This window comes from Salvelinus fontinalis, chromosome 39 (genome assembly GCF_029448725.1).
Source record: "Salvelinus fontinalis isolate EN_2023a chromosome 39, ASM2944872v1, whole genome shotgun sequence".
Taxonomy (NCBI): domain Eukaryota; kingdom Metazoa; phylum Chordata; class Actinopteri; order Salmoniformes; family Salmonidae; genus Salvelinus; species Salvelinus fontinalis.
This window is the reverse complement of record NC_074703.1, coordinates 5334586-5361350: the sequence shown is the minus strand read 5'-3', so window position 1 is coordinate 5361350 and position 26765 is coordinate 5334586. Positions and strand designations below refer to the sequence as shown.

The 26765-nt window shown below is 42.4% G+C and overlaps 2 protein-coding genes across 5 annotated transcripts; one reads left to right on the top strand and one right to left on the bottom strand.

Moving 5' to 3' along the window:
• Positions 1–10364: 10364 nt before the first annotated feature.
• Positions 10365–11672, bottom strand: LOC129838461 (GTPase IMAP family member 7-like). Its single transcript, XM_055905425.1, has 2 exons — positions 11588–11672; positions 10365–11479 (listed from the first exon to the last, which is right to left on the bottom strand). The coding sequence occupies exons 1-2, from the start codon at positions 11664–11666 to the stop codon at positions 10854–10856; spliced, it is 705 nt and encodes a 234-aa protein (XP_055761400.1). The 5' UTR covers positions 11667–11672; the 3' UTR covers positions 10365–10853.
• Positions 11673–11819: 147 nt separating this feature from the next.
• On the top strand, positions 11820–25912 carry LOC129838460 (GTPase IMAP family member 8-like). 4 transcript variants are annotated; one of them, XM_055905424.1, is made up of 10 exons: positions 11820–11917; positions 12068–12118; positions 14088–14134; positions 14659–14683; positions 14867–14896; positions 21306–21352; positions 21493–21517; positions 21692–21733; positions 21862–21917; positions 23384–25912. In XM_055905424.1, exons 2-9 carry the CDS (start codon positions 12109–12111, stop codon positions 21864–21866), a joined length of 231 nt encoding a protein of 76 aa, XP_055761399.1. In that variant the 5' UTR covers positions 11820–11917; positions 12068–12108; the 3' UTR covers positions 21867–21917; positions 23384–25912. The 4 variants fall into 4 exon arrangements, with proteins under 4 accessions (XP_055761399.1, XP_055761395.1, XP_055761397.1 ...); XM_055905420.1 differs by lacking the exon at positions 21862–21917; XM_055905422.1 differs by lacking the exons at positions 21692–21733; positions 21862–21917.
• The last annotated feature ends 853 nt before the right edge of the window (positions 25913–26765 follow it).

The window sequence follows — 26765 nt, the reverse complement described above, 5'->3', positions numbered from 1 at the left end:
AAGGTGTACTAGCCCTGCTCCTGCAGTAGGCGTACTAGCCCTGCTCCTGGAGTAGAAGGTGTACTAGCCCTCCTGCAGTAGGTGTACTGGCCCTGCTCCTGCAGTAAAAGGTGTACTAGCCCTCCTGCAGTAGGTGTACTAGCCCTGCTCCTGCAGTAAAAGGTGTACTAGCCCTCCTGCAGTAGGTGTACTAGCCCTGCTCCTGGAGTAGAAGGTGTACTAGCCCTCCTGCAGTAGGTGTACTGGCCCTGCTCCTGCAGTAAAAGGTGTACTAGCCCTGCTCCTGCAGTAAAAGGTGTACTAGCCCTGCTCCTGCAGTAAAAGGTGTACTAGCCCTGCTCCTGCAGTAAAAGGTGTACTAGCCCTCCTGCAGTAGGTGTACTAGCTCTGCTCCTGCAGTAGAAGGTGTACTAGCTCTGCTCCTGTGCATATATTCTCTTGAGCATCAGCGTAGTGTAATACCCGTGTGGAAAAACAGACAGGATCCAATGTAACACCACCATGTAACACCACAACGTAACTGTCACGATCGTCTATGGGTGAGAGAGGACCAAGGCGCAGCGTGTGCAAAATACATCTTTTATTTAGAAGAGAGAGAAAAAACACGAAACTAACAACTATACACAAACTAACAAAATAACAAACTGACGACCGTGAAGCTATAAATACAAATAGTGCTGACACAAACACTACACATAGACAATTACCCACAAACACATGATGCCCATGGCTACTTTAAATATGGCTCCCAATCAGAGACAATAAACCACAGCTGTCTCTAATTGAGAACCAATCTAGGCAGACATAGACATACAAACACCTAGACAATTCATTGCCCCATTAAACATACAAACCCCTAGACAAACCAAAAAACACATACCTTCCCCATGTCACACCCTGGCCTAACTAAAATAATAAAGGAAACAAAGAATACTAAGGCCAGGGCGTGACAGTAACATTAAAATGTAACACCACAATGTAACATTACAATGTACTGTGCCTTAAGAAAGTATTCATACCCCTTGACTTATTCCACGTTTGTTATAACCTGAACTCAAAATGGATTAAAATAAAAATATTCTCACCGATCTACACAGAATACCCCATAATGGCAAAGTGAAAACATGTTTTTATAAATGTTATCAAATGTATTGAAAATGAAATACAGAAATAGTACTCACACGTCCTGAGTCACTACTTTGCATTTAATTTATTTATCCTTTATTTAAACTAGGCAAGTGTCAGGACCCGGTGTGAGAAACAGTCACTAATAGTCGGCAGAACCCAGAAGATGAGGCAGACACAGCAGTACTAGAGACGGTGGTTTAATCAAGGTTAAAGATCTTCAGGCAAAAAATATAAATCCACAACTTCAAAAGTAAAGCCAAGAGAAAAAATGAATATCCTCCAAAATACAATGAAAATCCACAAAGTGGTAGTAACAGCAGGGAAAAAAACAACAAGAAACAAGAACAAAACCAGAGTACCTCAGGAAAATCCAATTAGAGAAAAATATTTTCACAGCATGGCTGGGGCTGGGTGCTAACATACAAACACAGAGCAAAGAACTGATGAACACTAGGGGTTTAAATACCTACAAGGAAATGAGGCACAGGTGCAAACAATAACTAGAACAAGGGAAAAACAAAAGGTTCAAAAAAGCGCAATGGGGACATCTAGTGACCAAAACCTGAATAGTCCTGGCCAAAACCTGACAGCAAGTCAGTTAAAAACACATTTTTAGGGGCCACCCGGGTGGCGCAGTGGTCTAGGGCACTGCATCGCAGCGCTAGCTGTGCCACCAGAGATTCTGGGTTCGCGCCCAGGCTCTGTCGCAGCCGGGCCGCGACCGCAGGCAAAATCCGCCCTGGCTGGATGCCCAATCTCGCATGGTACTTGCACGGCATCGCCAGTGCGCGCTCATAGTCCGGAGTGCTATATGCTATATGCCAATATAGCACTCCGGACTATGAGCGCGCACTGGCGATGCCGTGCGCTTCATCGCATAACACGGTGTCTGACCAGTGCCACGCTGCTTCCGGTAAGCACGGGGAGTTGGCTCAGGTCTCTCGCCTGACTCCGCCAATCTCCCCGTATGCCCCCCCCCCCAAAAAAATGTTTTGGGGCTGCCTCTCGTGCCTGTTGCGCTGCCGTGCTAACTCCTCATAGTGTCTCCGCTCAGCCTTAGCTGCCTCCAATTCCTCCTGCAGACGGCAATACTCCCCAGCCTGTACCCATGGTCCCTTTCCGTCCAAAATCTCCTCCCATGTCCATGAGTCCAGATAACGCTGCTGCTCCTCGCCACGCTGCTTGGTCCGTTTGTGGTGGGTAGTACTGTAACGGCATTCAAGAAAAGAAGATGAGGACCAAGGTGCGTTGTGCGTGTTCATATTTAATTAAATAGCAACCGAACACTAAATACGAAAATTACAAAAGAATAACCGAAACAGTTCTGTGTGGTACAGATACGAAACAAAAAACAACTACCCACAAACCCAGGTGGGAACAGGCTACATAAGTATGGCTTCCAATCAGAGACAACGATTGACAGCTGACTCTGATTGGGAACCACACCAGGCCAAACACATAGAAACACAAAAACATAGAAAAAAGAACATAGACTGCCCACCCTAGTCACACCCTGGCCTAAACAAAATAGAGAATAAAAAGCCTCTCTATAGCCAGGGTGTGACACTCACATTCACAGCCAGATGTGATGCAGCCTGGATTTGAACCACAGACTGCAGTGACATCTCTTGCACTGAGATGCAGTGTCTTAGACCACTGCACAAGTATAGGCCTATCCATGCAATGCCCTGATGCATTTAGTGCACAAATCCCTGACAGCTAAACCGTGAGGTGGACAATTATTGTTTTATGAAAGTAAAAACCAATAAAACAACAAGCTATAAAGTTTTGCATATGCTACACATTGAAACACAAGAATAGTGTTTTAGTCATTTGTTTTAGGCTGATTTTAAGGTCATGCAAATGTGGCTCACATGACCAATATCCCTGTCACTTGTCAAGCGCCAAATATTCAGAATGGAAACGTTGATATATAGTTTAAACTGAGTATACAAAACATTTAGAACACCTTCCTAATATTGAGTTGCTTAATATTTTGCCCTTAGAACAGCCTCAATTCGTCGTGGACTCTACAAGGTGTTGAAAGTGTTCCACAGGGATGCAGGCCCATATTGACTCCAACGCTGCCCACAGTTGTGTCAAGTTGGCTGGATGTCCTTTGCATGGTGGACAATTTTTAATACAGACAGGAAACTGTTGAGCGTGAAAAACCCAGCAGCGTTGCAGTTCTTGACACAAACCGGTGCACCTGGCACCTACTACCATACCACGTTCAAAGGCACTTAAATATAATAGTCTTTACCCATTCTCAAAGCTGAAAAATCCTTCTTTAACATGTCTCCTCCTCTTCATTTCCACTGATTGAAGTGGATTTAACAAGTGACATTGTGATGGAAAAGGGAGACTGTAATCTACCTTATTACCCCATGTGAATCTTCAATGATTCTCTTGTCGTTACTTCCTATGCACCGTTTGTATCTCCTATACATATACAGTTGAAGTCGGAAGTTTACATACACTTAGGTTGGAGTCATTAAAACTTGTTCGTCAACCACTCCACAAATTTCTTGTTAACAAACTATAGTTTTGGCAAGTCGGTTAGGACATCTACTTTGTGCCTGACACAAGTCATTTTTCCAATAATTGTTTACAGACAGATCATTTCACTTATAATTCACTGTATCACAATTCTAGTGGGTCAAACGTTTACATACACTAAATTGACTCTACCTTTAAACAACTTGGAAAATTCCAGAAAATGATGTCATGGCTTTAGAAGCTTCTGATAGGCTAATTGATATCATTTGAGTCAATTGGAGGTGTACCTGTGGATGTATTTCAAGGCCTACCTTAAAACTCAGTGCCTCTTTGTTTGACATCATGGGAAAATCTAAATAAATCAGCCAAGACCTCAGAAGAAAAATTGTAGACCTCCACAAGTCTGGTTCATCCTTGGGGGCAATTTCCAAATGCCTGAAGGTACCACATTCATCTGTACAAAGAATAGTACGCAAGTATAAACACCATGGGATCACGCAGCCATCACACCACTGAGGAAGGAGACGCGTTCTGTCTCCTAGAGATGAACGTACTTTGGTGCAAAAAGTGCAAATCAATCCCAGAACAACAGCAAAGGACCTTGTGTAGATGCTGGAGGAAACAGGTACAAAAGTATCTATAGCCACAGTAATGTCCTATATTGACATAACCTGAAAGGACGCTCGTTAAGGAAGAAGCCACTGCTCCAAAACTGCCATAAAAAAAGTCAGACTGCGGTTTGCAACTGCACATGGGGGACAAAGATTGTACTTTTTGGAGAAATGTCTTCTGGTCTGATGAAACAAAAATAGAACTTTTTGGCCATAATGACCATCATTATGTTTGGAGGAAAAAGGGGGAGTCTGCAAGCTGAAGAACACCATCCCAACCGTGAAGCACGGGGGTGGCAGCATCATGTTGTGGGGGTGCTCTGCTGCAGGAGGGACTGGTGCACTTCACAAAATAGATGGCCTCATGAAGCTGGAAAATTATGTGGATATACTGAAGCAACATATCAAGACATCAGTCAGGAAGTTAAAGCTTGGTCGTAAATGGGTCTTCCAAATGGACAATGACCCCAAGCATACTTCCAAAGTTGTGGCAAAATGGCTTAAGGACAACTAAGTCAAGGTATTGGAGTGGCCATCACAAAGCCCTGACCTCAATCTTATAGAAAATGTGTTGGCTTTTTTTTGTTTTGTTTTTTGTGGGCAGAACTGAAAAAGCGTGTGCGAGCAAGGAGGCCTACAAACCTGACTCAGTTACACCAGCTCTGTCAGGAGGAATGGGCCGAAATTCATCCAACTTATTGTGGGAAGCTTGTGGAAGGCTACCCGAAACGTTTGACCCAAGTTAAACAATTTAAAGGCAATGCTACCAAATACTAATTGAGTGTATGTAAACTTCTGACCCATTGGGAATGTGAAGAAAGAAATATAAGCTGAAATAAATAATTCTCTCTACTATTATTCTGACATTTCACATTCTTAAAATAAAATGGTGATCCTAACTGACCTAAGACAGGGACTTTTTACTAGGATTAAATGTCAGGAATTCTGAAAAACTGAGTTTAAATGTATTTGGCAAAGGTGTATGTAAACTTCCAACTTCAACTGTATAATAACACCATGTCTTATTGTTAGTGGCTGCAGACCACATAGACACTTCTTATAAATGCCTACAGACAGCTGTCAGTGGGGCATTCCATGGTACCACTACGTTCTCGCTCTAGTCTTATCATAAGACTATTGAATAGCCTTCTCTCTTCTCTCTACCTTTTTATGTGTTACTGGCCTTAATTATATTTGTATCACTTATTTTCATTTTTATACAGATTCATTTAAATTGACTAAGTGAAAATCAGTTGCCGTCCCTCAATTGTTTGCGGATGATATGTCAGCTCACAGTAAGGGTCTGTTCTGGGCGGATCTCGTCGTCTTTTGGTCAGACGGGAATTTCCCTCACGCTTCATAAAATGCACCTCCGGTTTTCCTTGCAGACCCCCACTGGAAAGCTCCACAGGCAAAATTCACTCCCATTTAATAGAAGTATAACCTTTTTTATAATGATAGTATTACCATACTAATTGGATTGTACAACCCAGAATGAAGGGTTTGAAATTATGAAGTGTCTGTTTTTTTCTTGTGTTGATTTCCCTTACTTTAATTGGAGTATAGAATATCTTGATATAGAAGCCAAAATCTAAATGCTTACATTAAAATTAAATGATTATTTTAACACAAGTGATAAGAGGATGGAATGTAATGGAAAATTGTATCTTTACCAATTTCTGTGTTCTATGTTTGTGTTTTTCTAATAACTGTTTTCTGTGTTCATGCAAGTGACAGATTGAACGAATCCTCACTATCAGTATCTGCTATTTGGCAGTACGCAAAGACCCTTGTTTTGAGAACAAAAGATATCTCTATTTCAAGGTCTAGGCTTAGAGAGAAGAAGCCTCGTGAGGTATTGGTCTGTCACATATATGACCCAGTATTGGTCAGTCACCTGAATGAAGCAAACGATAATGATTAATTAATTAATCGACATGTGTACTTGGTGCATTGAGTTGGTTGGAACCTCTCCAACGCGCTAATAATAAACAATGATTCATTTAAGATTGACTTTGAGTGTCCTTGTGTAAGAATTTCCACGACAACATCAATAAGGGATCATAACTTTCACCTGGAATCACCTGGTCAGTCTATTTCATAGAAAAAGCCATGATCCCTTATTGATGTCAAAGGGATTGTGTGTGTGCCATTCAGAGGGTGAATTGCACACATTATTATTTGACCCTGCTGGTCATCTATGAACGTTTGATCATCTTGAAGAATGATCTGGCCTTAATGTCCATGTACTCTTATAATCTCCACTGGCACAGCCAGAAGAGGACTGGCCAGCCCTCAGAGCCTGGTTCCTCTAGGTTTTTTCCTAGGTTCCTGCCTTCCTAGGGAGTTTTTCCTAGCCACCATGCCTCTATATCTGTATTGCTTGCTCTTTTGGGGTTTTAGGCTTTGTTTCGGTATAAAAACTTTGACATCTGCTGATGTAAAAAGTGCTTTATAAATATATTGAACATATATTGAACAAATATATAAACGCAAGATGAAAACATTTCAAAGATTTCACTGAGTTACAGTTCATATATGGAAATCAGTCAATTGAAATAAATTCATTAGCCCCTAGTCTATGAATTTCACATGACAGGGCAAGGGTGCAGCCAATGGTGGTCCTTGGAGAGCATAGCCAGGCCCAGCCAATCAGAATGAGTTTTTCCCCACAAAAGGTCTTTATTACAGACAGAAATAAGTGCTTGTGATAAAACTTCAAACACAGCTATTTGTTTTAGAAGCTATTGATCCTCTGTAGCTAAATTATGCTCTCTGGTGTAGAATAATAGTTATTTATGTCTGTTCAGACAGGAGTAATATAATTTGGGGGGAAATCATTTTTTATAGCTTTATTTTGGTTAAATGATTTGAATTTCTCAGGGCATGCTGCAGCACCTCCAGCACTCCTACTTCCTGTGGCTCTGCTTTATTATTAAATTGACCATGCCCAAAGGAATACAGTGTCTGTGTCACGGCCGTTAAAAGATGAGGACCAAGGTGCAGCGTGGTGAGCGTACATTTTCTTTTTTTAATCAAAATGACGCCGAACAAAACATTAAACACTACAAAAACAAACTGTGAAGATCAAAGGCTATGTGCCCTAAACAAAGTCAACTTCCCACCAAGACAGGTGGAAAAAAGGGCTACCTAAGTATGGTTCTTAATCAGAGACAACGATAGACAGCTGCCTCTGATTGAGAACCACACCCGGCCAAACACAAAGAAATAGAAAACATAGAAATAAAGAAACTAGAATGCCCACCCTAGTCACACCCTGGCCTAACCAAAATAGAGAATAAAAGCCTCTCTATGGCGTGACATTCTGCTTCTTCATTTTATTTACCCATTAACCAATTAGTTCCCTTCTTTATGAATCATTGGAAAAATCTAATTTCTGGTTGAATCTGTGATTGAAGTGCACTACTCAGCAGAGTGACCTTACATATAAGGCATTTTTATGGGCCACAGAGATGGGAAAGAGATGGGGTAGCACAAAATAATCTGAAAAAAGCCCTATTTTTACGTCATGCACAAGAACAGCCCTTAGCATATTGTTAGATGGGAAGGGTTGAGTGGAGCTGAAGTGTGGGACTGAAAACAACAATAAGTTGAAGCCAAAGTGTTGTTGTCCACTATTTTACTCCAATTAGGGGAGGGGTGGTGGGGTTAGGTGAAAATAATAAAATAAAACATATTTTAAAAAGATTCAGACCCCTTCCCTTATTCTGAAATGGATTAAATAAAAATATATCCTCATCAATCTACACACAATACCCCATAATGATAAAGCGAAAACAGTTTTGGGGAATTTTTGCAAATCTATTCCAAAAAATAAAAAGCAGATACCTTATTTCATAAGTATTTAGATCATTTGCTATGAGACTCAAAATTGAGCTCAGGTGCATCCTGTTTCCATTGACCATCCTTGAGATGTTTCTACAATTTGATTGGAGTCCACCTGTGATCAATTCAATTGATTGGACATGATTTGGAAAGGCACACACCTGTCTATATAAGGTCCCACAGTTGTCACAGCAAAAACCAAGCCGTGAGGTAGAAGGAATTGTCCATAGAACTCTGAGACAGGATTGTGTCGAGACACAGATCTGGGGAAGGGTACCAACACATTTCTGCAGCACTGAAGATCCCTAAGAACACAGTGGCCTCCATCGTTCTTAAATAGAAGAAGTTTGGAACCACCAAGACTCTTCCTATAGCTGGCCGTCCGTCCAAACTGAACAATTGGGGGAGAAGGGCCTTGGTCAGTGAGGTGACCAAGAACCCGATAGTCACTCTGACAGAGCTCCAGAGTTCCTCTGTGGCGATGGGAGAACCTTCCAGAAGGACAACCATCTCTGCAGCACTCCACCAATCAGGCCTTTATGATAGAGTGGCTAGACGGAAGCCACTCCTCAGTAAAAGGCGCATGACAACCCGCTAGGAATTTGCCAAAAGGCACCTAAAGGACTTTCAAACCATGAGAAACAAGATTCTCTGGTCTGATGAAACCAAGATTGAACTCTTTGGCCTGAATGCCAAGTGTAACGTCTGGAGGAAACTTGGCACCATCTCTACGGTGAAGCATGGTGGTGGCAGCATCATACAGTGGGGATGTTTTTCAGTGGCAGGGACTGAGAGACTAGTCAGGATCAAGGGAAAGATGAACAGAGCAAAGTACAGAGAGATCCTTGATGAAAACCTGCTCAGGACCTCAGACTGGGGAGAAGGTTCACCTTCCAACAGGACAACAACCCTAAGCGCAGCCAAGACAATGCAGGGGTGGCTTCGGGACAAGTCTCTGAATGTCCTTGAGTTGCCCAGCCAGAGTCCGGACTTGAACCCGATCAAACATCACTGGAGAGACCTGAATATAGCTGTGCAGTGACGCTTCCCATCAAACCTGACCTGCAGGATCTGCAGAGAAGAATGGGAGAAACTCCACAAATACAGGTGTGCCAAGCTTGTAGCGTCATGCCCAAGAAGACTCAAGGCTGTAATCACTGCCAAAGGTACTTCAACAAAGTACTGAGTAAAGGGTCTAGGTACATATGTAAATGTGATATTTCAGGGTGTTTTTGTTGAAATTTGCAAAAATTTCTAAAAACCTGTTTTTGCTTTGACATTATGGGGTAGTGTGTAGATTTATTTTTTTATTTTTAAGGCTGTAACGTAACAAAATATGGAAAAAGTCAAGGAGTCTGAATACTTTCTGAATGCACTGTATACATTTACATTTACATTGTCAGTGCAATTCAGCATCTGAAGACAAGTAATCCTATCTTAAATATCTTAAATAAATATTTAAAAATCCCCTTTCACTTCAGTTTCTCAGTTAAACAGCATGATCATTACACATTTGACCTTGTGCTGCGGACAAGACCACTTTAAAATGTGCAGTTTTGTCACACAATACAATGCCAAGAGTGTGCAAAGCTGTCGTCAAGGCAAGGGATGGCAACTTCGAAGAACCTCAAATCTAAAATATATTTTGATTTGTTTAACACTTTTCTGGTTACTACATGATTCCATATGTGTTATTTCATAGTTTTGATGTCTTCACTATTATTCCACAATGTAGAAAATAGTAAACATGAAGAAAAACCCTGGAATGAGTAGGTGTCCAACCTTTTGACTGGTACTGTATAAATGAATATATATATATATACTTACAAAAATGATATATTGGGGATTGGAAATGATGCAGACAATTACAATCTATCTGCAATATTAAAGCTGATCTACCCCCTAAAAATAATTATGTTAAGACACTGAAGTCATCTTCTGGAAACGAGATCCCATGGCTGTTTTTTACCTCTGAAATGCAACGAGTTATTATAAACAATAGGTATGTCTTCAGAGTGTGTTAGTCTGTCTGCCTGTATGTCTGTGTCCATCTCCTCTCTATTTACCAAGGGTGCTGACTGTCTTGAGTACGCGTGTGCTGATTTTTCCTCCACCCAGTCAAGTCAAATAAATAACAGAGTCTATAATGGGCATTGTTTTAGCAGTGAATGCTTTGGCTGTCGTGCTAGTCCTCCATGACATTAACAATTTATACATTATTGTCAAAGGTATGCTATTTGGATAATGTGTAGCCTAAATATTAATCAACAAACCATAATAGTGATTGTCAAGGTTTATTGTTTTTCATCAGAATTTACCATGCTCACTATCAATTTAAAAAATTGTATTGACAGGATTTCTTACAATAGATCAACATGTATTATGCAAAACAATGTTTTTCTTATACATTTTGTACTTACGCTCCAATTCTATATGTTTATTCCTAACATACTTTGAATATTACTGCAACCTAAGAGCTCTATCACTGAACATGTTTGTTAGCAGATCATTTTTGTATCTTGTTTTGCTGGAATCCAATGCCTGGATGATGTCTTCAAATCTTATTTTTGTAAACATAAGCTTAATCTTCCATGTCTGAAATACCCATAGAAGTAGAATGACTAAATTCAAGTCAATTATGGCATAATGGTTGGACTGGCAGCCATTGTGAGTGTTGAGTCAACTTGTGTGATTTGTTGAGCCTTCCCCTTCCTCTCGTATAAAACCTGGGCATGTCTTCCCCTCCGCCGACTAAGTGTACCAATGAGTTTACCAGAGTGTACAAGCCCATTCTATTCTATTTTTTCTATGGAAGTATCCTCCTCCAGCTACTGCCACCATTTTGTCAATCATAGTGACCAGATCAACAACTTGATCTCTATGATTTCTATCGTCGGGACTTTTTGTATTGTCGAAAACATGGAATCTGCCAGAACAGCGTTCTAGAATTGCTCGAACTTGCAGATCACCATCACGTACAAAGGTTTCAATTGTTTGACCCCCAAGTTTATCACCGTGAGTAAAGAGCACAATCATGAACTTGAAGATCTCTGGTCCAAAGAGCCTCTCCAGATCGTCCACAGTATTCTGATCCTCCTCTCTCCATGTTGTTGCCTCCACAACCAGCAAGAAAGCATGAGGACCAGGGGCTGACTCTTGAAGACACCTCACTATCTCTCTTTCAATATACGCTGGAGTCTTCTCTGTGTCTAACAGTCCTGGTGTGTCCACCACATATATCCATCTGTTATCATGAATTCTTTCTTTAACACAACTCTCAGTCACTGAGCTACCTATTGGAAGAGATGTAAAAGTGTTTTCGCCCAGAATGGTGTTTCCAGTAGCACTTTTACCTGCTCCAGTTTTTCCAATCATGACAATTCTAATGTCACGGCCTGCAAAACATAATACATTGTTAATGATCAAATCACTCAAAACCAGTAAACACATTTCCAGGATTGAAAAACTAAAGTGTAAAGTTAGCAAAATCATTAAATTCTCACCTGCAGGCACAGCTCGAGGAGGAGGAAGAGGTGGAGGAGGTGGAGGAGGAGAAGGAGGACTAGAATGTTGAGTACCCATTTTGTCTTGATAAATTTGAAAATAAATGAAGAGAAGAATAATCTTTTCCAATTTTATATCCACCGAGCTCCCTAAGAACCGCCCACACAGCTTTTCTTTTGTCTATACAGTATATATAAGGAAGACGCGAAACTACTTTCCCTTTCAGATTTACACAGACCATATGCTGAAGACCTCCCTATGGACCTGAAAGCCATGGCCGTGATCATTTGAAAAGCTGGAAGAGCACCATTGAAGTCTATAGAAAAAAAGTACTAAAACCTTTCCTGACATTCAACCTGTCAACAAATAGATCATTGATGGAAAGACCATCCAAAAAGTCATGATTGAATGTTGGTTTGAGATGTATAACATTGTTGAATACCCTTTGTGAATAAGGTCCATTTCTTTTCTTATTTCAGGTTTTTATATCTGTGGCATTTGCCAAAGCAAGAAGAGGAACATGTCAGAAAGTAAGTGTTACTTTTTTTTACAGTTGCGGTTAAACATATTTTTATAGAATGTTTTGGGGCCAAAGTGGTGTCAGTTGTGGAAAAAAGGTAATCATTGCAGATGCTTTAAAATTATGTAGTTTTTTCATTAATTATGCTATTTTCTCTTGAACCATATGGTCTATCCACTAGAAACTCATGGAAATATGGACACATAAGAATCAGATTATTTTTGTATGCCTATAATGTAAAATAAATATATATATATAATAAATATATATATAATAAATATATATATATATATATATATATATACATACATACATACATACGGTACATACATACATACATACACACACATACATACATACAATATATGTATACATTCTCAAAGTTTCTATAGATTTCTAACTTTTATATATTACTGGATGCAGAGACGTAAAAATGGTACCCACAAATTAATCTGACTCATTGACAAAATCTCAAACTAGCCCTGTAATATATGATTAGGCCATAGTTTACTACATTGTCTGAAAATACATATTGATAACCCATTTCTTTGTCTCCCAAAATGTGTATGCAAAATGTAGCTCAAGTCAAGTGATTGTCTGCTCTCGCTCCAACTTTGGCACTCTTTCAAACTACATCTATCCTATTAGCTGATTTAGCCCAATAATATCGATAACCTATCTGCAAGTGATGGGGAATAAACAATTGCAATGAGGCATCGCAAGCTGTGACTCTCTATAGCGCACTCCAGACAACCACAGTAAATGTGACTGTAAATCAAATGTTGCAATGGTAAAACATTTGATATCATTTTGGCCTGACACGATCACTTTGCCTCCTCTTAATTCTTGCCTAATATGTTGTCATGCATAATCCTTTTTTATCATTAATCATTTTGATTAATGTGATGGGAATACATTGAGTGTACAAAACATTAAATCAACCTACAACATTGTTTACACATTGATGTTAGGTCACCTTGTTGAACTTGGTGTTATGAAAATGCTTTTTGAACATAATATTATATGCTTTTTGAGCACCTAACAACACAAGCTTTGAGAGATGTGGCTGCAGTCAAATTGAAACAACTTCATGCTATTGGTAAAGCGTCCGCATGCCTACCTTGATCAAGAGTCTGACCAAGAAGTGGATAAACTAAAAGCTAAAACAATCAATTTGAGATGGAACAACCATAAAATACTAACAATCATGTTAACAAGCCTGTATAGTCTGGTCAAAAATCCACTTGCAAACTTTTTTGAGCTCATTCAGTTGTTGGCTACATTACAGTTATTTTCACAAGGACAGGGGCCTTGGATCTACTGTTACCTGACATTAGTAAACTAGCTAAATGCATGATGTCCAAAATGACAAAGCAGTTAACTAGCATCGAATAAGCATGTATAGTCCAGTCAAAAACCCACACGCTTTTGTGTTCATTCAGCAATCAAGGTCAAGCTGTGTTGAACATTACAATAGTTTTTACATGGGCATCAGATGGTACTGTGTTAGCCGAAGTTAGCCAGCAAGCTAGCTAACAGCAAACAAGGTTAGTAAGCTTGGTAAAGTTAATGCCCATAATACTAAAGTCACTTTTAAAGGCAGATTGTGTACATTATACATACAACAGTGTTCAATATGGTTTGCAGTGAGGGACTTCATATGTGCCAAACCTAGGAGAGGGTAAATTAATCATGTAACAATTAAGTTTATCGTACATCGGGAAAACACTAAGAGCCTTATGGATTTGTCAAATAGCAATCATGTAGGCTATCATTGTCATTATTGCTTCCTGCTGTCTAACTGTGGGTTTGAGCCCCGCTCGCAGCAAGCTTATTTGTTGAGGAAATAAATGTTCACCGCCGATCCTCATGCTCAACGAAAAATGCATATGACAAATTGGATGATTATAATAATGTATAACGGTTAGTCTGTATGTGTCAAAGGTTTGATTACTAAACATATTTATTTCCCTTAACAGGTTCAAAAACCCTGGACGGCACCAAAACAAATACCGGAAAGCGAGAGGTAAGTACAAAATGACAATATTTATTTTAAATGGAAATGCACAAGTGTGATGGGTTCGAAACTAAAAAACATGTCGGATAAAGCATACTTTGTTTTGGGATTTTCTTTTTACTGCATCAGGATAGCATATACAGATGTTTCAGAATGTAGGTTTGAATCTTTTTAATCAGAAACAACATTTGTAGGAAACACAGGAGAGCAACAGGTGCTTCTGATCAGGGTTGCCAGTCATCTGCCAATCAGGGATGGCTTTTCTAGTCTACATGTATACATGTTACAATCACAAGGAAATAGAGAATTGTTCATATGGGAGCAGGCACGAATGGCAGTTGGGGGCGTGAACCGTTCATAATTCAATTGCTTTAGGTGTCCTCTCACTTGGGTACATTATATCAATTTATGAGATAGTTTGCCACAAAGGACATCAGATTAGGCTGTTCATAAATGTTTTCAGTTGAAATTACAATATGAACTCTTTAAAATAGTACTGGCCAGTATACAAATAGTTATTTACTTCCCTTTAGAAGGAAGATGTTCTGCCTTGCACAGGTAAGTACAAAATTACCTTGTAAAGTTTAGATCAAAAGTGAGATCAACGGAATGTTCTAGGCTACTCAATGCATTGTTATTGGCGCTGATGAACATTTAATCAAAAGTGCATGTAACCGGTACTATAGATTTCTCAAGGCATACATGTGTTTTCTGACAATCTGTTTTTATGTCAAACCCTAGGCCAAGCTAAGACGTGTGTCCTTGAACCTAGTAAGTTGTAATTAACTCTTTGTGCTGTATAGTAGAATGTATAGATGTCTCAAGACTTGTCATATGTTTTAATGTTTAGGTTAACTTCTAGGGGCCATACTTGCAAACATAAGCAACCATTTAAAGTTAAATCTGTTATGTTTCACTATGTTGGATCACTCCAATATATTGGTTTCACTCAGCGGCGGATGGATACATCCGAGGTGAGGATTTACAGATTTTACTCCTGTGTACACCTGTGTCACGGCTGGGGTCCGCCCCTATATATAGCGATACATGTTCCCTTCAATTTTCTCAGCGGATGTCCGTATGGTTTGAGGTACAAACTTTCTGAAGTTCACTTGATAAGTCACTGGTAAGTGTAATATCTTGCGTGGATGTTTACTATTTGATTTGATTTGATGGGCTGTTTGCTGCTGGCCATGTGGCCAGCCCCTCCTCTTGAGTGCTCCACTCACTGTGTGCGGTTGATCTGTATCTTCCACCCATGGTTTGTCGTACTTGTTTTTCGTTAGCGTTACATTACGACTCTGTGTGCAGGTGGCTCTTGATGTGGGCTGTCGGCTGCCTCTATAGTGGGCTTCCCACTACGTTGAGACATTAACTTTTGAGGTTCCTTACACCATCATATGGTGCTGTTTTTAGTGCTTGGATATTAAACCTGCTAGGTAATATTGCAGTTGGTGCAAAACAAAAATAAAATCCATTACTGTTGCTGTTTTTTTGCCTGCCTGTTTTCCCACACGGGTCTTCCCTGTTGTTTGCAGAGGTACTAGGTCATTTATCCCTCACCAGGTTCCTATTCCACCAAGCGGGTCGCGCCCCCCTCAGGGCGTCGGACCCCTGCTCTGTGGCCTTGTTGGCTTGGCTGAGCTTTTGACTTACCTTTGTGACAGGAGTGATGGTTGCATCCCCCCTGGGGATCCGCATACATCGTGTATGCACTGCCTGGGTTTGAGCCATGTGCAGAGGGCGGTAGAGCGCCCTACTGGATGCCTGTTTTGTGTGGTGTTCTCAGAACGCCTGCGCCTGGCCGTGAGTCGGCCAAGCTCGGGCTCAGGCTGGGGACGAGCTCCCTCCCTCAGGAGTTGTGCGCCAGCGAGCTGTTAGTCCCTCTACTGGGTCCAGTACCCCTCCCAGGAAGCGTGGCCGGAGCCATCGCAGGCAGAGCCAATCTGCTGCCATTCCTGGACGGGGGTAGGAGTCGGACCGCTGGGACCACCTTGAACGGAGGTAGCATGCCTTGCATCAGGAGGTTGATAGCTTCGATGGTGACAACAGCTGTTCACTGTTGGCCAGTGAGAGGCTGTTCCTGGGGGACGATGCTGGCACTGTTCACCACCGTGAGCGGGGCTTCCAGGCTGACAGGCCATCAGAAGCCGGCAGCGGGGGTTCATCGGCCCCAGTGGCTCGAGAGGCTATTAGGAGCTTACTCACTCGGGTAGCCGCTGCACTGGACATCAAACTGGTGGATGGTGATGACTCTCCATCTGTCCCCATCTTTGCTGAATTCTGCGAGGCCTTGCTGGAGAGCTGGGCTTCTGCCAGGGTGCGCTTCTGACTCACATCAGAGACTGGACCATGCAGTTATGTTGCGGGCATAGAGTCACCCGACCATGGATACTATGATAGCTGCCGTGGTCCTCCCGAACCGGGAGATTATAGGGTGGAACCCACGACTGTAGCCGGGACTCCCCAGAGTCTTTAATGCGGACTTGAAAGCCACATATTGGTCCCTCTGCTCTCTTGGCTGCCTTACCAACGTGGCTATGCTGCTGCAGGCCTACCTGCAGACTCTGTTGCCCCGGCTGCAGGAGGGCACAGAGGAACACCCTCCATGAAGCGAAGGAGGTGTCTTGCCTGCTTTCCCTGCTCCAAAGGGATGCAGCCCACGCCAACGGGCGGGCCATGGCGCAGGTGGTTACCTCCCAGCGCCATCTCTGGCTGGCCCAATCCCATCTGCCAGCTGCTCTCCAGAGCACATTTCCACTCTCACCATCATCCCAGGGCTGACGTTTGGTCCAGGGGTTGATGACATTCTGGATCAGACCGATAAGGTTCGTAGGTACCGGGAGAACCTGAGACGGTTCATGCCGCCTCCTCAGGCCCCGGATCCAAGGCAGACGGACCGTCACCACCCATCTGCACCCGAACGACAGTGGGCTCCCTCTCCTGCCCAATCACCTCGTGCTGAGGGACAACAGCGGGGAGGGACACGGCGTGCGGTGGAGCGTCAACCTGTCACCGCCATAGGTATGTGCCAGGGGGACCCAGGCTCTCGGGGCGCCAGAGGAGAGGCGGGCCCCGGCAACCTCAATGGGTACTTGACAGTACTGAGGTTCCCCAGCCTGCATGTTGCAGGCTGTGTCCAGACCAGTGGTTTGTGACGCTGGACCTGAGGGATGCGTACTTCCATGTTCCTGTTCACCCAGCTCATTGGCAGTACCTCCGATTCATTTTCGATAGGATGGCTTACACATTCCTGTTTCTTCTCTTCGGCCTCTCCTTGGCACCCCGCACTTTCACAAAGTGCATGGACGCAGTCCTGGCACCTCTCACATCCCGAGGATTGTTGATCCTCAATTACCTGGACGATTGGCTGATTTATGCCCCGATCAGGTCCTGTCAGACAGAGACATGCTCCTGACCCACAAAGGCGGGCTGGACATTACTGTAAATGACAAGAAGAGTCATCTGACACCCACCCAGAGGGCGGCCTTCATTGGCATGGAACTGGACTCAGTCCTCATGAGAGTACTCCTTCCCACCAGAAGGGTTCAGGCGATCTTATCTTGTCTCGACCACTTTTGGCAGGGGCGGTTGGTATCCGCCCTGACCTGCCAATGCATGTTGGGCTTGCAGACGGCGGCCTCGTTGCTGATTCTCCTGGGCCTGCTCCATCTCCGGCCTCTTCAATGGCGGTTCAACTCCCACCGGCTGCACCCGAAGCGCCACTGTCACCGCCAGCTGTGGGTTACCACACAGTGCCTCAGGGCATTTTTGAGGTGGTGCTGTCGCTCCTTTCTCTCAGGGGGGATGGAGATGCTGAGGAAGTGCCACCAGGTACTGGTCAGCACAGATGCCTCCCAAACCGGCTGGGGGGGGTGTGACCAAGGGTAGATCGGCCAGCAGCTGTTGGCTACCCCCATAGCGCGGCAGACACATTAATACACTAGAGCTCTGAGCTATACTGCTGGCCCTGCGGTCTTTCCTTCCACATCTGAAGGGGAGACATGTCCTGGTGAGAACGGACAACACCACAGTGGTGGCTTACATCAACCAGCAGGGTGGACTGAGGTCCCACCGCCTCCATCTTAGTGCATGGGAGCTCCTTCTCTGGGCTCAGGGACGTCAATCACCCTGAATGTGGCAGCAGATATGCTCTCGAGGGAGTGCCCGCCACCTTGAGACTGGAGCCTACAAGTTCGGGAGGTTGCAGTTGGACCTGTTTCTCTCCCTGGACAATGCACACTGCCCCCTGTGGTACTCCATGTCGGAGCTACCAGGCCCTCTGGGCTTGGATGCTCTGGCTCACGATTGGCCAGGGCTGGAGCTATACACATTTCCCCCTTTTCCCCTGATCCAGGCTGTGCTGGACACGACCAGGATGGTGAGGCATCGTCTGCTCCTGGTGGCACCATACTGTCCCATACGACCCTGATTCAGCCTTCTCCTGTCCCTGTTGTCTGGGAAAACTGGCAACTGACCCTGAGACCCGACATGCTGTCTCAGGCCGGGGAAACTCTGTGGCATCCGAGACCGCATCACCTCAGTCTGTGGGCTTGGCTGCTGAATGGCGCCAATGGTCCATGTTAGGACTACAGAAGGGTGTAATGAAGACCATGAAGAGCGCAAGGGCACCGGCTACAACCGCGGCATACCAGTTGCACTGGCGGTTGTTCTGCTCTTGGTGCACTGGTATTAAGGTTGTGCCCGAGTCATGCAGGGTGCAGTATGTCCTCCAATACCTGCAGTCTCGCTTGGATGAGGGCTTGGCAGCCTCTACACTGAGAGGGTATTTGGCCGCTATAGATGCCTGCCATGTGGGGTGGATGGACAGGCCATCCCTTGGTCTCCAGGTTTATGAAGGGGGTTCATCACCTGCGGTCCAGCTAGGACCCGCTCAATGGCAAGCTGGGATCTCAATGTGGTCTTGGCAGCTTTGGCAAAGCCGCCTTTCGAACCTTTGGAGTCTGCCTCCCTGAAACACCTCTCTATGAAGGTGGCTTTCTTGGTAGCGATTACTTCCATGTAGAGGGTGGGTGAGCTCCATGTAGAGGGTGGGTGAGCTCCATGAAGAGGGTGGGTGAGCTCCATGAAGAGGGTGGGTGAGCTCCATGTAGAGGGTGGGTGAGCTCCATGTAGAGGGTGGGTGAGCTCCATGAAGAGGGTGGGTGAGCTCCATGTAGAGGGTGGGTGAGCTCCATGAAGAGGGTGGGTGAGCTCCATGTAGGGGGTGGGTGAGCTCCATGAAGAGGGTGGGTGAGCTCCATGTAGAGGGTGGGTGAGCTCCATGAAGAGGGTGGGTGAGCTCCATGAAGAGGGTGGGTGAGCTCCATGTAGAGGGTGGGTGAGCTCCATGTAGAGGGTGGGTGAGCTCCATGTAGAGGGTGGGTGAGCTCCATGTAGAGGGTGGGTGAGCTCCATGTAGAGGGTGGGTGAGCTCCATGTAGAGGGTGGGTGAGCTCCATGTAGAGGGTGGGTGAGCTCTATGCTCTTTCGGTAAGTTCTGAATGCTACCGGATACACCTCGGTGGGAGGAGTATGTCTCTCCGCCCCAATCCTTCATTCCTCCCGAAGATTCTGTCAGACAGGCATGTGAACATCCCTTTTATCTTGTCTGCTTACGACCCCCCGGCAGTCATGGGGGAGTCTGGGCTTCCCTTCGGCATGCTGTGCCCTGTGTGGACACTGGCTGCCTATGTGAAGCGGACAAGGTCAGCGAGAACAACAGACCAGCTCTTTGTCTGCTATGTTGAGAGAGTCTTGGGGGCTGGGCTCTCAAAGCAGATGCTCTCTCACTAGATCGTGAACACGATCATGGCAGCCTATCGCCTGGCTGGTCGGGATCTGTGGTGGCACATTCAACACGAGGTGTGGCTGCGTCCTGGGCTCTACTGAGAGGAGTGCCCCTCGCTGATATCTGTGCTGTGGCCAGCTGGGCTTCCTCTTCCACCTTTACTAGGTACTATCGGGTAATTGTGGCACCTCCCTCAGCGATTTGGTTCAGCAATCCTGGGCGTCACCTACCCTTCCAGGGACTGTGCCGGGACCCCCCTTTCCACATTGACGGCCCCTGCGTCTCAGTCCCGCGCTGGCACTTCGCCACTGGCTGGCCAGGTCCCTCTAGCACCGACTAATCTGGTACGGGTATACCAATATATTGGAGTGATCCAATATAGTGAAACATAACGAAGGTTATGTATGTAACCACGGTTATGTGAGCTATATGGATCACTCCAATCCTCTACGGTGCTAGAGGCGCCTCAAAAATGAAAACGTGTCACGGCCATGATACAGGTTTAACCGGGAGTAAAATCTGTAAATCCTCACCTTGGATGAATCCCTCTACCACGAAGTGATACCAATATATTGGAGTGATCCATATAGGTCACATAACCGTGGTTACATACGTAACCTTCATTCTCCAGCTCAAAATGCATATCAGCCAATGAAAAGCATCAATTTACTTGCATGTGACAGAACGCTAATTAGTAGCTGGTCCCATCAGGTAACATGGCATACTTTAGCTCTGTGCGATCCTCAGCAGATGGTACTGATTATATCTTGGCACAACTTCTTCATCAGCCTATGAAGGATCTTAGACTTTATATCTGCCATCCAATGGCATTTCCTAAAATAGGTCAACCCTGGCCACAAGGGATATTTTAAAATTCAAGATTTACTTGTTCCGTTGGTCTGTAACAAAATGTTGTGTGCCAATATTCCACTGATGCATCCTTGACTAGGTTACTAGCTACTAATGTTAGACAACATTTTCACATATGACAAAATCCCACGTTTTGTTTATCAGTTTAACACAGATCCATTTGTGTTTATGGGAAAAGGATAAATGAGGTCCTTACAACATCCAAGTGTATCGTACATCATTGAAAAAAACGAAGAGCCTTATGAATGTCAAATAGCAGTCATTTATGCTATTATGCTCATTATTGCTTCTTGGTGGCTTACACTGCTGAAGCGGTTGACTCGATAGTGAACTGTCTAACCTTGGGTTTGAGCCCCCCTTGCAGCAAGTTTATTTGTTGAGGAAATAAATGTTCACTGCCGGTCGTTATGCTCTACGCCAAATGCATGTCACAAAGTGGATGATTATAATAATTCATAGTGGTTAGTCTGTATGTGTCAAAGGTTTGATTACTAAACATATATTTATTTCCCTTGACAGGTTCAAAGATCCCGAACGACACCAGAATAGATACCGGAAAGCGAGAGGTAATTACAAAATGACAGTTTGTTATAAATGGAAATGGACAAAAAAAGTGTGATGGGTCTGCACTAAAAAAGATTTAGGATAAAGCATACTTTGTTTTTTGATTATTTTATTTCACAAATAGTTATTTACTTCCCTTTAGAAGGAAGATGTTCTGCCTTGCACAGGTAAGTACAAAATGACCTTGTATAGTTTAAGGATCAGAAGTGAGATCAACTGAATGTTCTAGGCTACTCAAGGCATTGTTATTGGCGTTGATGAACATTTAATCAAAAGTGCATTAGTATAGAATAGCTGGTACTATAGATTTGTGTTTCTGTTTTCTGACAATCTTGTTTTAGGTTCAAACCTAGACCAAGCTAAGACGTGTGCCCCTGAGCATAGTAAGTTGCAAACTAACTCTTTGTGCTGTATATAGCCATCCATTCACACAATGCCAAATTGAATCAACACACCAGGCTGGCATCAGCAAGTCGTGAGGATATTATCTTCTCTCATTCTTCCACTACAGCCTGACCCCTTTCAAGTTGCCCACGCCTGCTATACATGGTCCATAATTTCAGGCAGGTGTGCTATTAGCAATAAGCATTATCATCTGTAGCTCAACTGATGCAGCTTAACGGCTAAATAAATACAGTATGCTGATTAGCCCATATACATACCCCATTGGGCTAATCATTAGCTAGATCCCAAACTCTAAACATGATTAGCAATGTATTGATGACTTGAATATCCCAGAGAACTTGCAACACAGTGAATATAATGTAGGCCTACCTGTTACAATTGAACCATGGTATATTTAGCCCCGGTCTCCCCTATGCAGTCAGTGAATTACTTACCTAACTATGCTGATATACTCTGGTATAGGATAAATAAATGAGGTAGCGATGGAAAGCTGGGATCCCCCCCTTTTGAATACAGGCCATTAACTGCTTTCAAAAGTGTTTTTCCCACGATTGCATTAAGAAATGTTGTGCATTGATTGCTTATTAGAACTCATGTTTCTCTCCCTGTTGCACTGACAACTTGGGCTCCCGTGTGGCGCAGCGGTCTAAGGCACTGCATCTCAGTGCTAGAGGTGTCACTACAGACACTCTGGTTCAAATCCAGACTCTCACAATCAGCCGTAATTGGGAGTCCCATAGGGCGGTGCACAATTGGCCCGGTGTAGGACGTCATTGTAAATAAGAATTTTCTTCTTAACTGACTTGCCTAGTTAAAAAAGAAACTTGAATGCGCCTCGAAATAAATATTTATTTCTCAAATGGAACGCACAATGACAAGCTGGCTAGGTAAATAGGTAAGCTATTCTACAATGGAGTTGTCGGATTTTGCTGTCTAAGAGGCCCTATATACAGTGGGGTCTGAAATTGTTGACACCCTTGATAAAGATGAGGCATAATGACTGTATAAAATAAATGATTCAAATACTGAGCTATATTGTATGCAAAAAAATATGGATATTATTTGTTATTAATTAAAGTAATCAAAAAAATATTCTCAAATATGTATGGGTAAAAATTATTGACACCTCTAAATATTCTTGTAAATAAAGTTCAGTATTTGGTACCATATTCCCAGCACACAATGATTACATCAAGCTTGTGACTCTACAAACTTGTTGGATGCATTTGCTGTTTGTTTTGATTGTGTTTCAGATTATTTTGTGCCCAATAGAAATGAATGGTAAATAATGTATCATTGTGGAGGCAATTTTTTTTGTAAATAGGAATATAATGTTTTTAAACCCCTCTACATTAATGTGAATGCAACCGTGATTACGGATAATCCTGAATGAATCGTGAATAATGATGAGTTGGTAATGGTGAAAGATTAGCATGTCTTGGGGGTATGATATTTGACCCTCTAACTCTCACTCATTATTGACAATTCATTCAGAATGATCTGTAATCATTAGTTACACTGCCAAAGTTGATGTAAAGAAGTAACATTTGATATGAATATGTGAATGGGTCTATATACTGTATGAATTTTATGTAAGACGTAGCCTAAATTGTACCACTGCTTTATAGATGCCGGGGTGCTGGATGAACAGCAAGAAACAAGACAGAAGAAACCTAAAAACATCTGCAGCTGGAACATTGTATTACTGGGACAGGCAGGTGTTGGGAAGAGTGCAAGTGGCAACACAATCTGGGGGGGAAATCCTGTATTTAAATCATATCGAAGTTCTGTACCTGTTACAAAAATGTGTCAGGAAGTACAGTTGCAAATACAAGGGATAAAGGTGAGGGTCATTGATACCCCAGACTTCTTCTATGACAATGTTGACACACAATCAGACACACATGTTAAGGAATGCAAAAAATACCTCAGTGATGAGTCTGTGTGCTTGTTGGTGATTAAAATTGGCCGATTCACGAAGGGTAAGAGAGAGATATTAAACCAGTTGGAAGATGCCTTTGATAGTAAAATCAGAGCGAAAACTATTGTCCTCTTTACTCATGGAGAGGACCTGAAAAACATGACCATAGAGATGTTTATCCAGTCAGACCATCATCTTCAACAGATAGTTGAGCTCTGTGGGAACAGTTACCATGTGTTCAGAAACACTGACCCAGACCGTCATCAGGTGATGGAGCTGATGGAGAAGATCTGCAAAGTCCTAGGCCATGAGCAGAGTTTCACAGAGTTAAAAAACCAGTTGTCCCCAGAGTTCAATGAGTGTGGGAGAAAACAAACGAATATGTCTCAAGACTCCCAATATAAGGTAAATCAAATAAAACAGCTCTGCCTACTTCTCTAACTTTCATTGTGTTAACAAAGATTAATTCAATGTCACCAATGATTGCTTTGGGTCACTTTGTGTGTCCTTGTGACTAAAGTTGTGTATTAGTGAGATTTTTACTGTGCTGTGTATTATACCAAATGTCTTTCCATTGATTGAATCTACGTCGCCATGCATTTATAGTGTTGCATAAAGTTACTGACAGACATACAGATTTAAAACACAAATTATAATACTTGGGTTTATTGGCTTAATTATCAGGCTTGAGGTGAAACAGACTAACATTATCCAGCCAAGATGATTTTTTTAAATGTAATTTCATGTAATGTAATGTATATACTGTAATGCAAATAAGCTAATTTTAATCAATGGCTCAATCTTTACTAGTTTTTTTCAATCAGGTTTACTTAGTACTCATAGATAGTACTCATAATAACTATGCTTTTTGACAACAGAAATTTAGTCACACAATAATTCTAGTAGATTTGTTATGTCAGTAAATGTGTTTAGGCATTAATTCATATTAAATTGTTTACTAAGGTTTGATAACCCTGAGAAATTGAAACCACTGACCTAAATCGCTACACTTAAGCATGCAAATAAAATGTGTCGAACTAATTTGCCCAATATTCAGTCATATGACAATATACTTTGGCAATTAATGTTTATGCATTTGCTTTGTGAAACAGCAGCTGTCTTTGAAGCTAAGAAGTAACATTGTGTATATAATAATAATGGAGGGGATTCATATAGTGTTTTTCCAGGTGCTCCAAATGTTTCTGCTGGGGGAACTGCATCTCACTGACCTTGGTCTAGGAAAGGGTTATATTTCACCAACACAGGGAAAACAAAACTCATTGAACAATTTATTCATCAATAGAAAATCCAACCACAGGGTTCAGTGCAGTGCTCGAGATGTGGTGGTGCTAATCCCTCTTCTATGAGGAGTACCAGAACCTACAGTTGAAGTCGGAAGTTTACATACACTTAGGTTGGAGTCATTTAAACTTGTTTTTCAACCACTCCGCACATTTCTTGTTAACAAACTATAGTTTTGGCAAGTCGGTTAACACATCTACTTTGTGCCTGACACAAGTCATTTTTCCAGCAATTGTTAACAGACAGATTATTTCACTTATAATTCACTGTATCACAATTTCAGTGGGTCAGAAGTTTACATACACTAAGTTGACTGTGCCTTTAAACAGCTTGGAAAATTCCAGAAAATGATGTCATGGCTTTAGAAGCTTCTGATAGGTTAATTGACACAATTTGAGTCAATTGAAGGTGTACCTGTGGATGTATTTCAAGGCCTACCTTCAAACTCAGTGCCTCTTTTCTTGACATCATGGGGAAATCAAAAGAAATCAGCCAAGATCTCATTTTCATCCTTGGGAGCAATTTCCAAATGACTGAAGGTACCGCGTTCATCTGTACAAACAATAGTACGCAAGTATAAACACCATGAGACCACGCAGCCGTCATACCGCTCAGGAAGGAGACGCGTTCTGTCTCCTAGAGATGAACGTAGTTTGGTGCGAAAAGTGCAAATCAATCCCAGAACAACAGCAAAGGACCTTGTGAAGATGCTGGAGGAAACGGGTACAAAACTATCTATATCCACAGTAAAACGAGAATGCCAAGCGTGTGCAAAGCTGTCAAGGCAAAGGGTGGCTACTGAAGAATCTCAAATATATTTTGATTTGCTTAACACTTTTTTGATTACTGCATGATTCCATATATGTTTTTTCATAGTTTTGATGTCTTCACTATTATTCTACAATGTAAAAAATAAAGCAAAACCCTGGAATGAGTAGGTGTGTCCAAACTTGACTGGCACTGTAGTTGTTTAAGGTCATACAAAGGCTGAGTGCAGTAACAACATTTTACGGGACATAGGTCATATCGGTGGTCATGGTTGATATGCATAAAACATTACTTCCTAATAAGATACAACACATTATCACTTATCTACCTACAACATATTTGGCTGGACAGCAGAATAAACTTTAAATACATTTTTTCAGATTCACTGTTTGTGTAAACTGTTCTTTGTCTTTGTAGGGCAGTTCAGGTGGCTGCCCTGACCTTCCCCGTAGTCTGCCTCCTGTCCCTCATATCAACATAGGTACTCCTTCCTGAAAACAATGGCACTATTCTTTGCCTAAACCTGTTGTGCCAGTTTATGTCCTTAAAGATTATTAAAAAAATAAAAGATGGCAAATGACAGCGTTATGATAGTTATACAAACCCTTACCGAAAAAAACAGGCTTCTGGCAAACAGTTGTAGCAAACCTTTGGCCAATTTGTCACAAATTTGCCGCAAGCTCATATTTTCACATACAAATGATTGTGGCAAATTGTTGCAGTTAATTTGCAGCAACTTGTGAACTTCTGGCAGACAATTCTAGGAAACTTGTGGTTTACGTTCTGTTCGCTGCAAACTCAGTATGAATATGCAAATTATATCAGGTTTTTGGTTAATGTGTGTTAAACGTTGAAATGTATCTACTTAAACCCAATCATATAACTTTAAATTAACTTCAGAGAAAAAAACTAAACATAAATGTAGAAAAATGCTAAACATCATGTAGACCTATTCAATGTCTTAAACAGATAAAAATACATCCAGTACAACTTGAAATCCTCATGGTAACGAAGAAAAT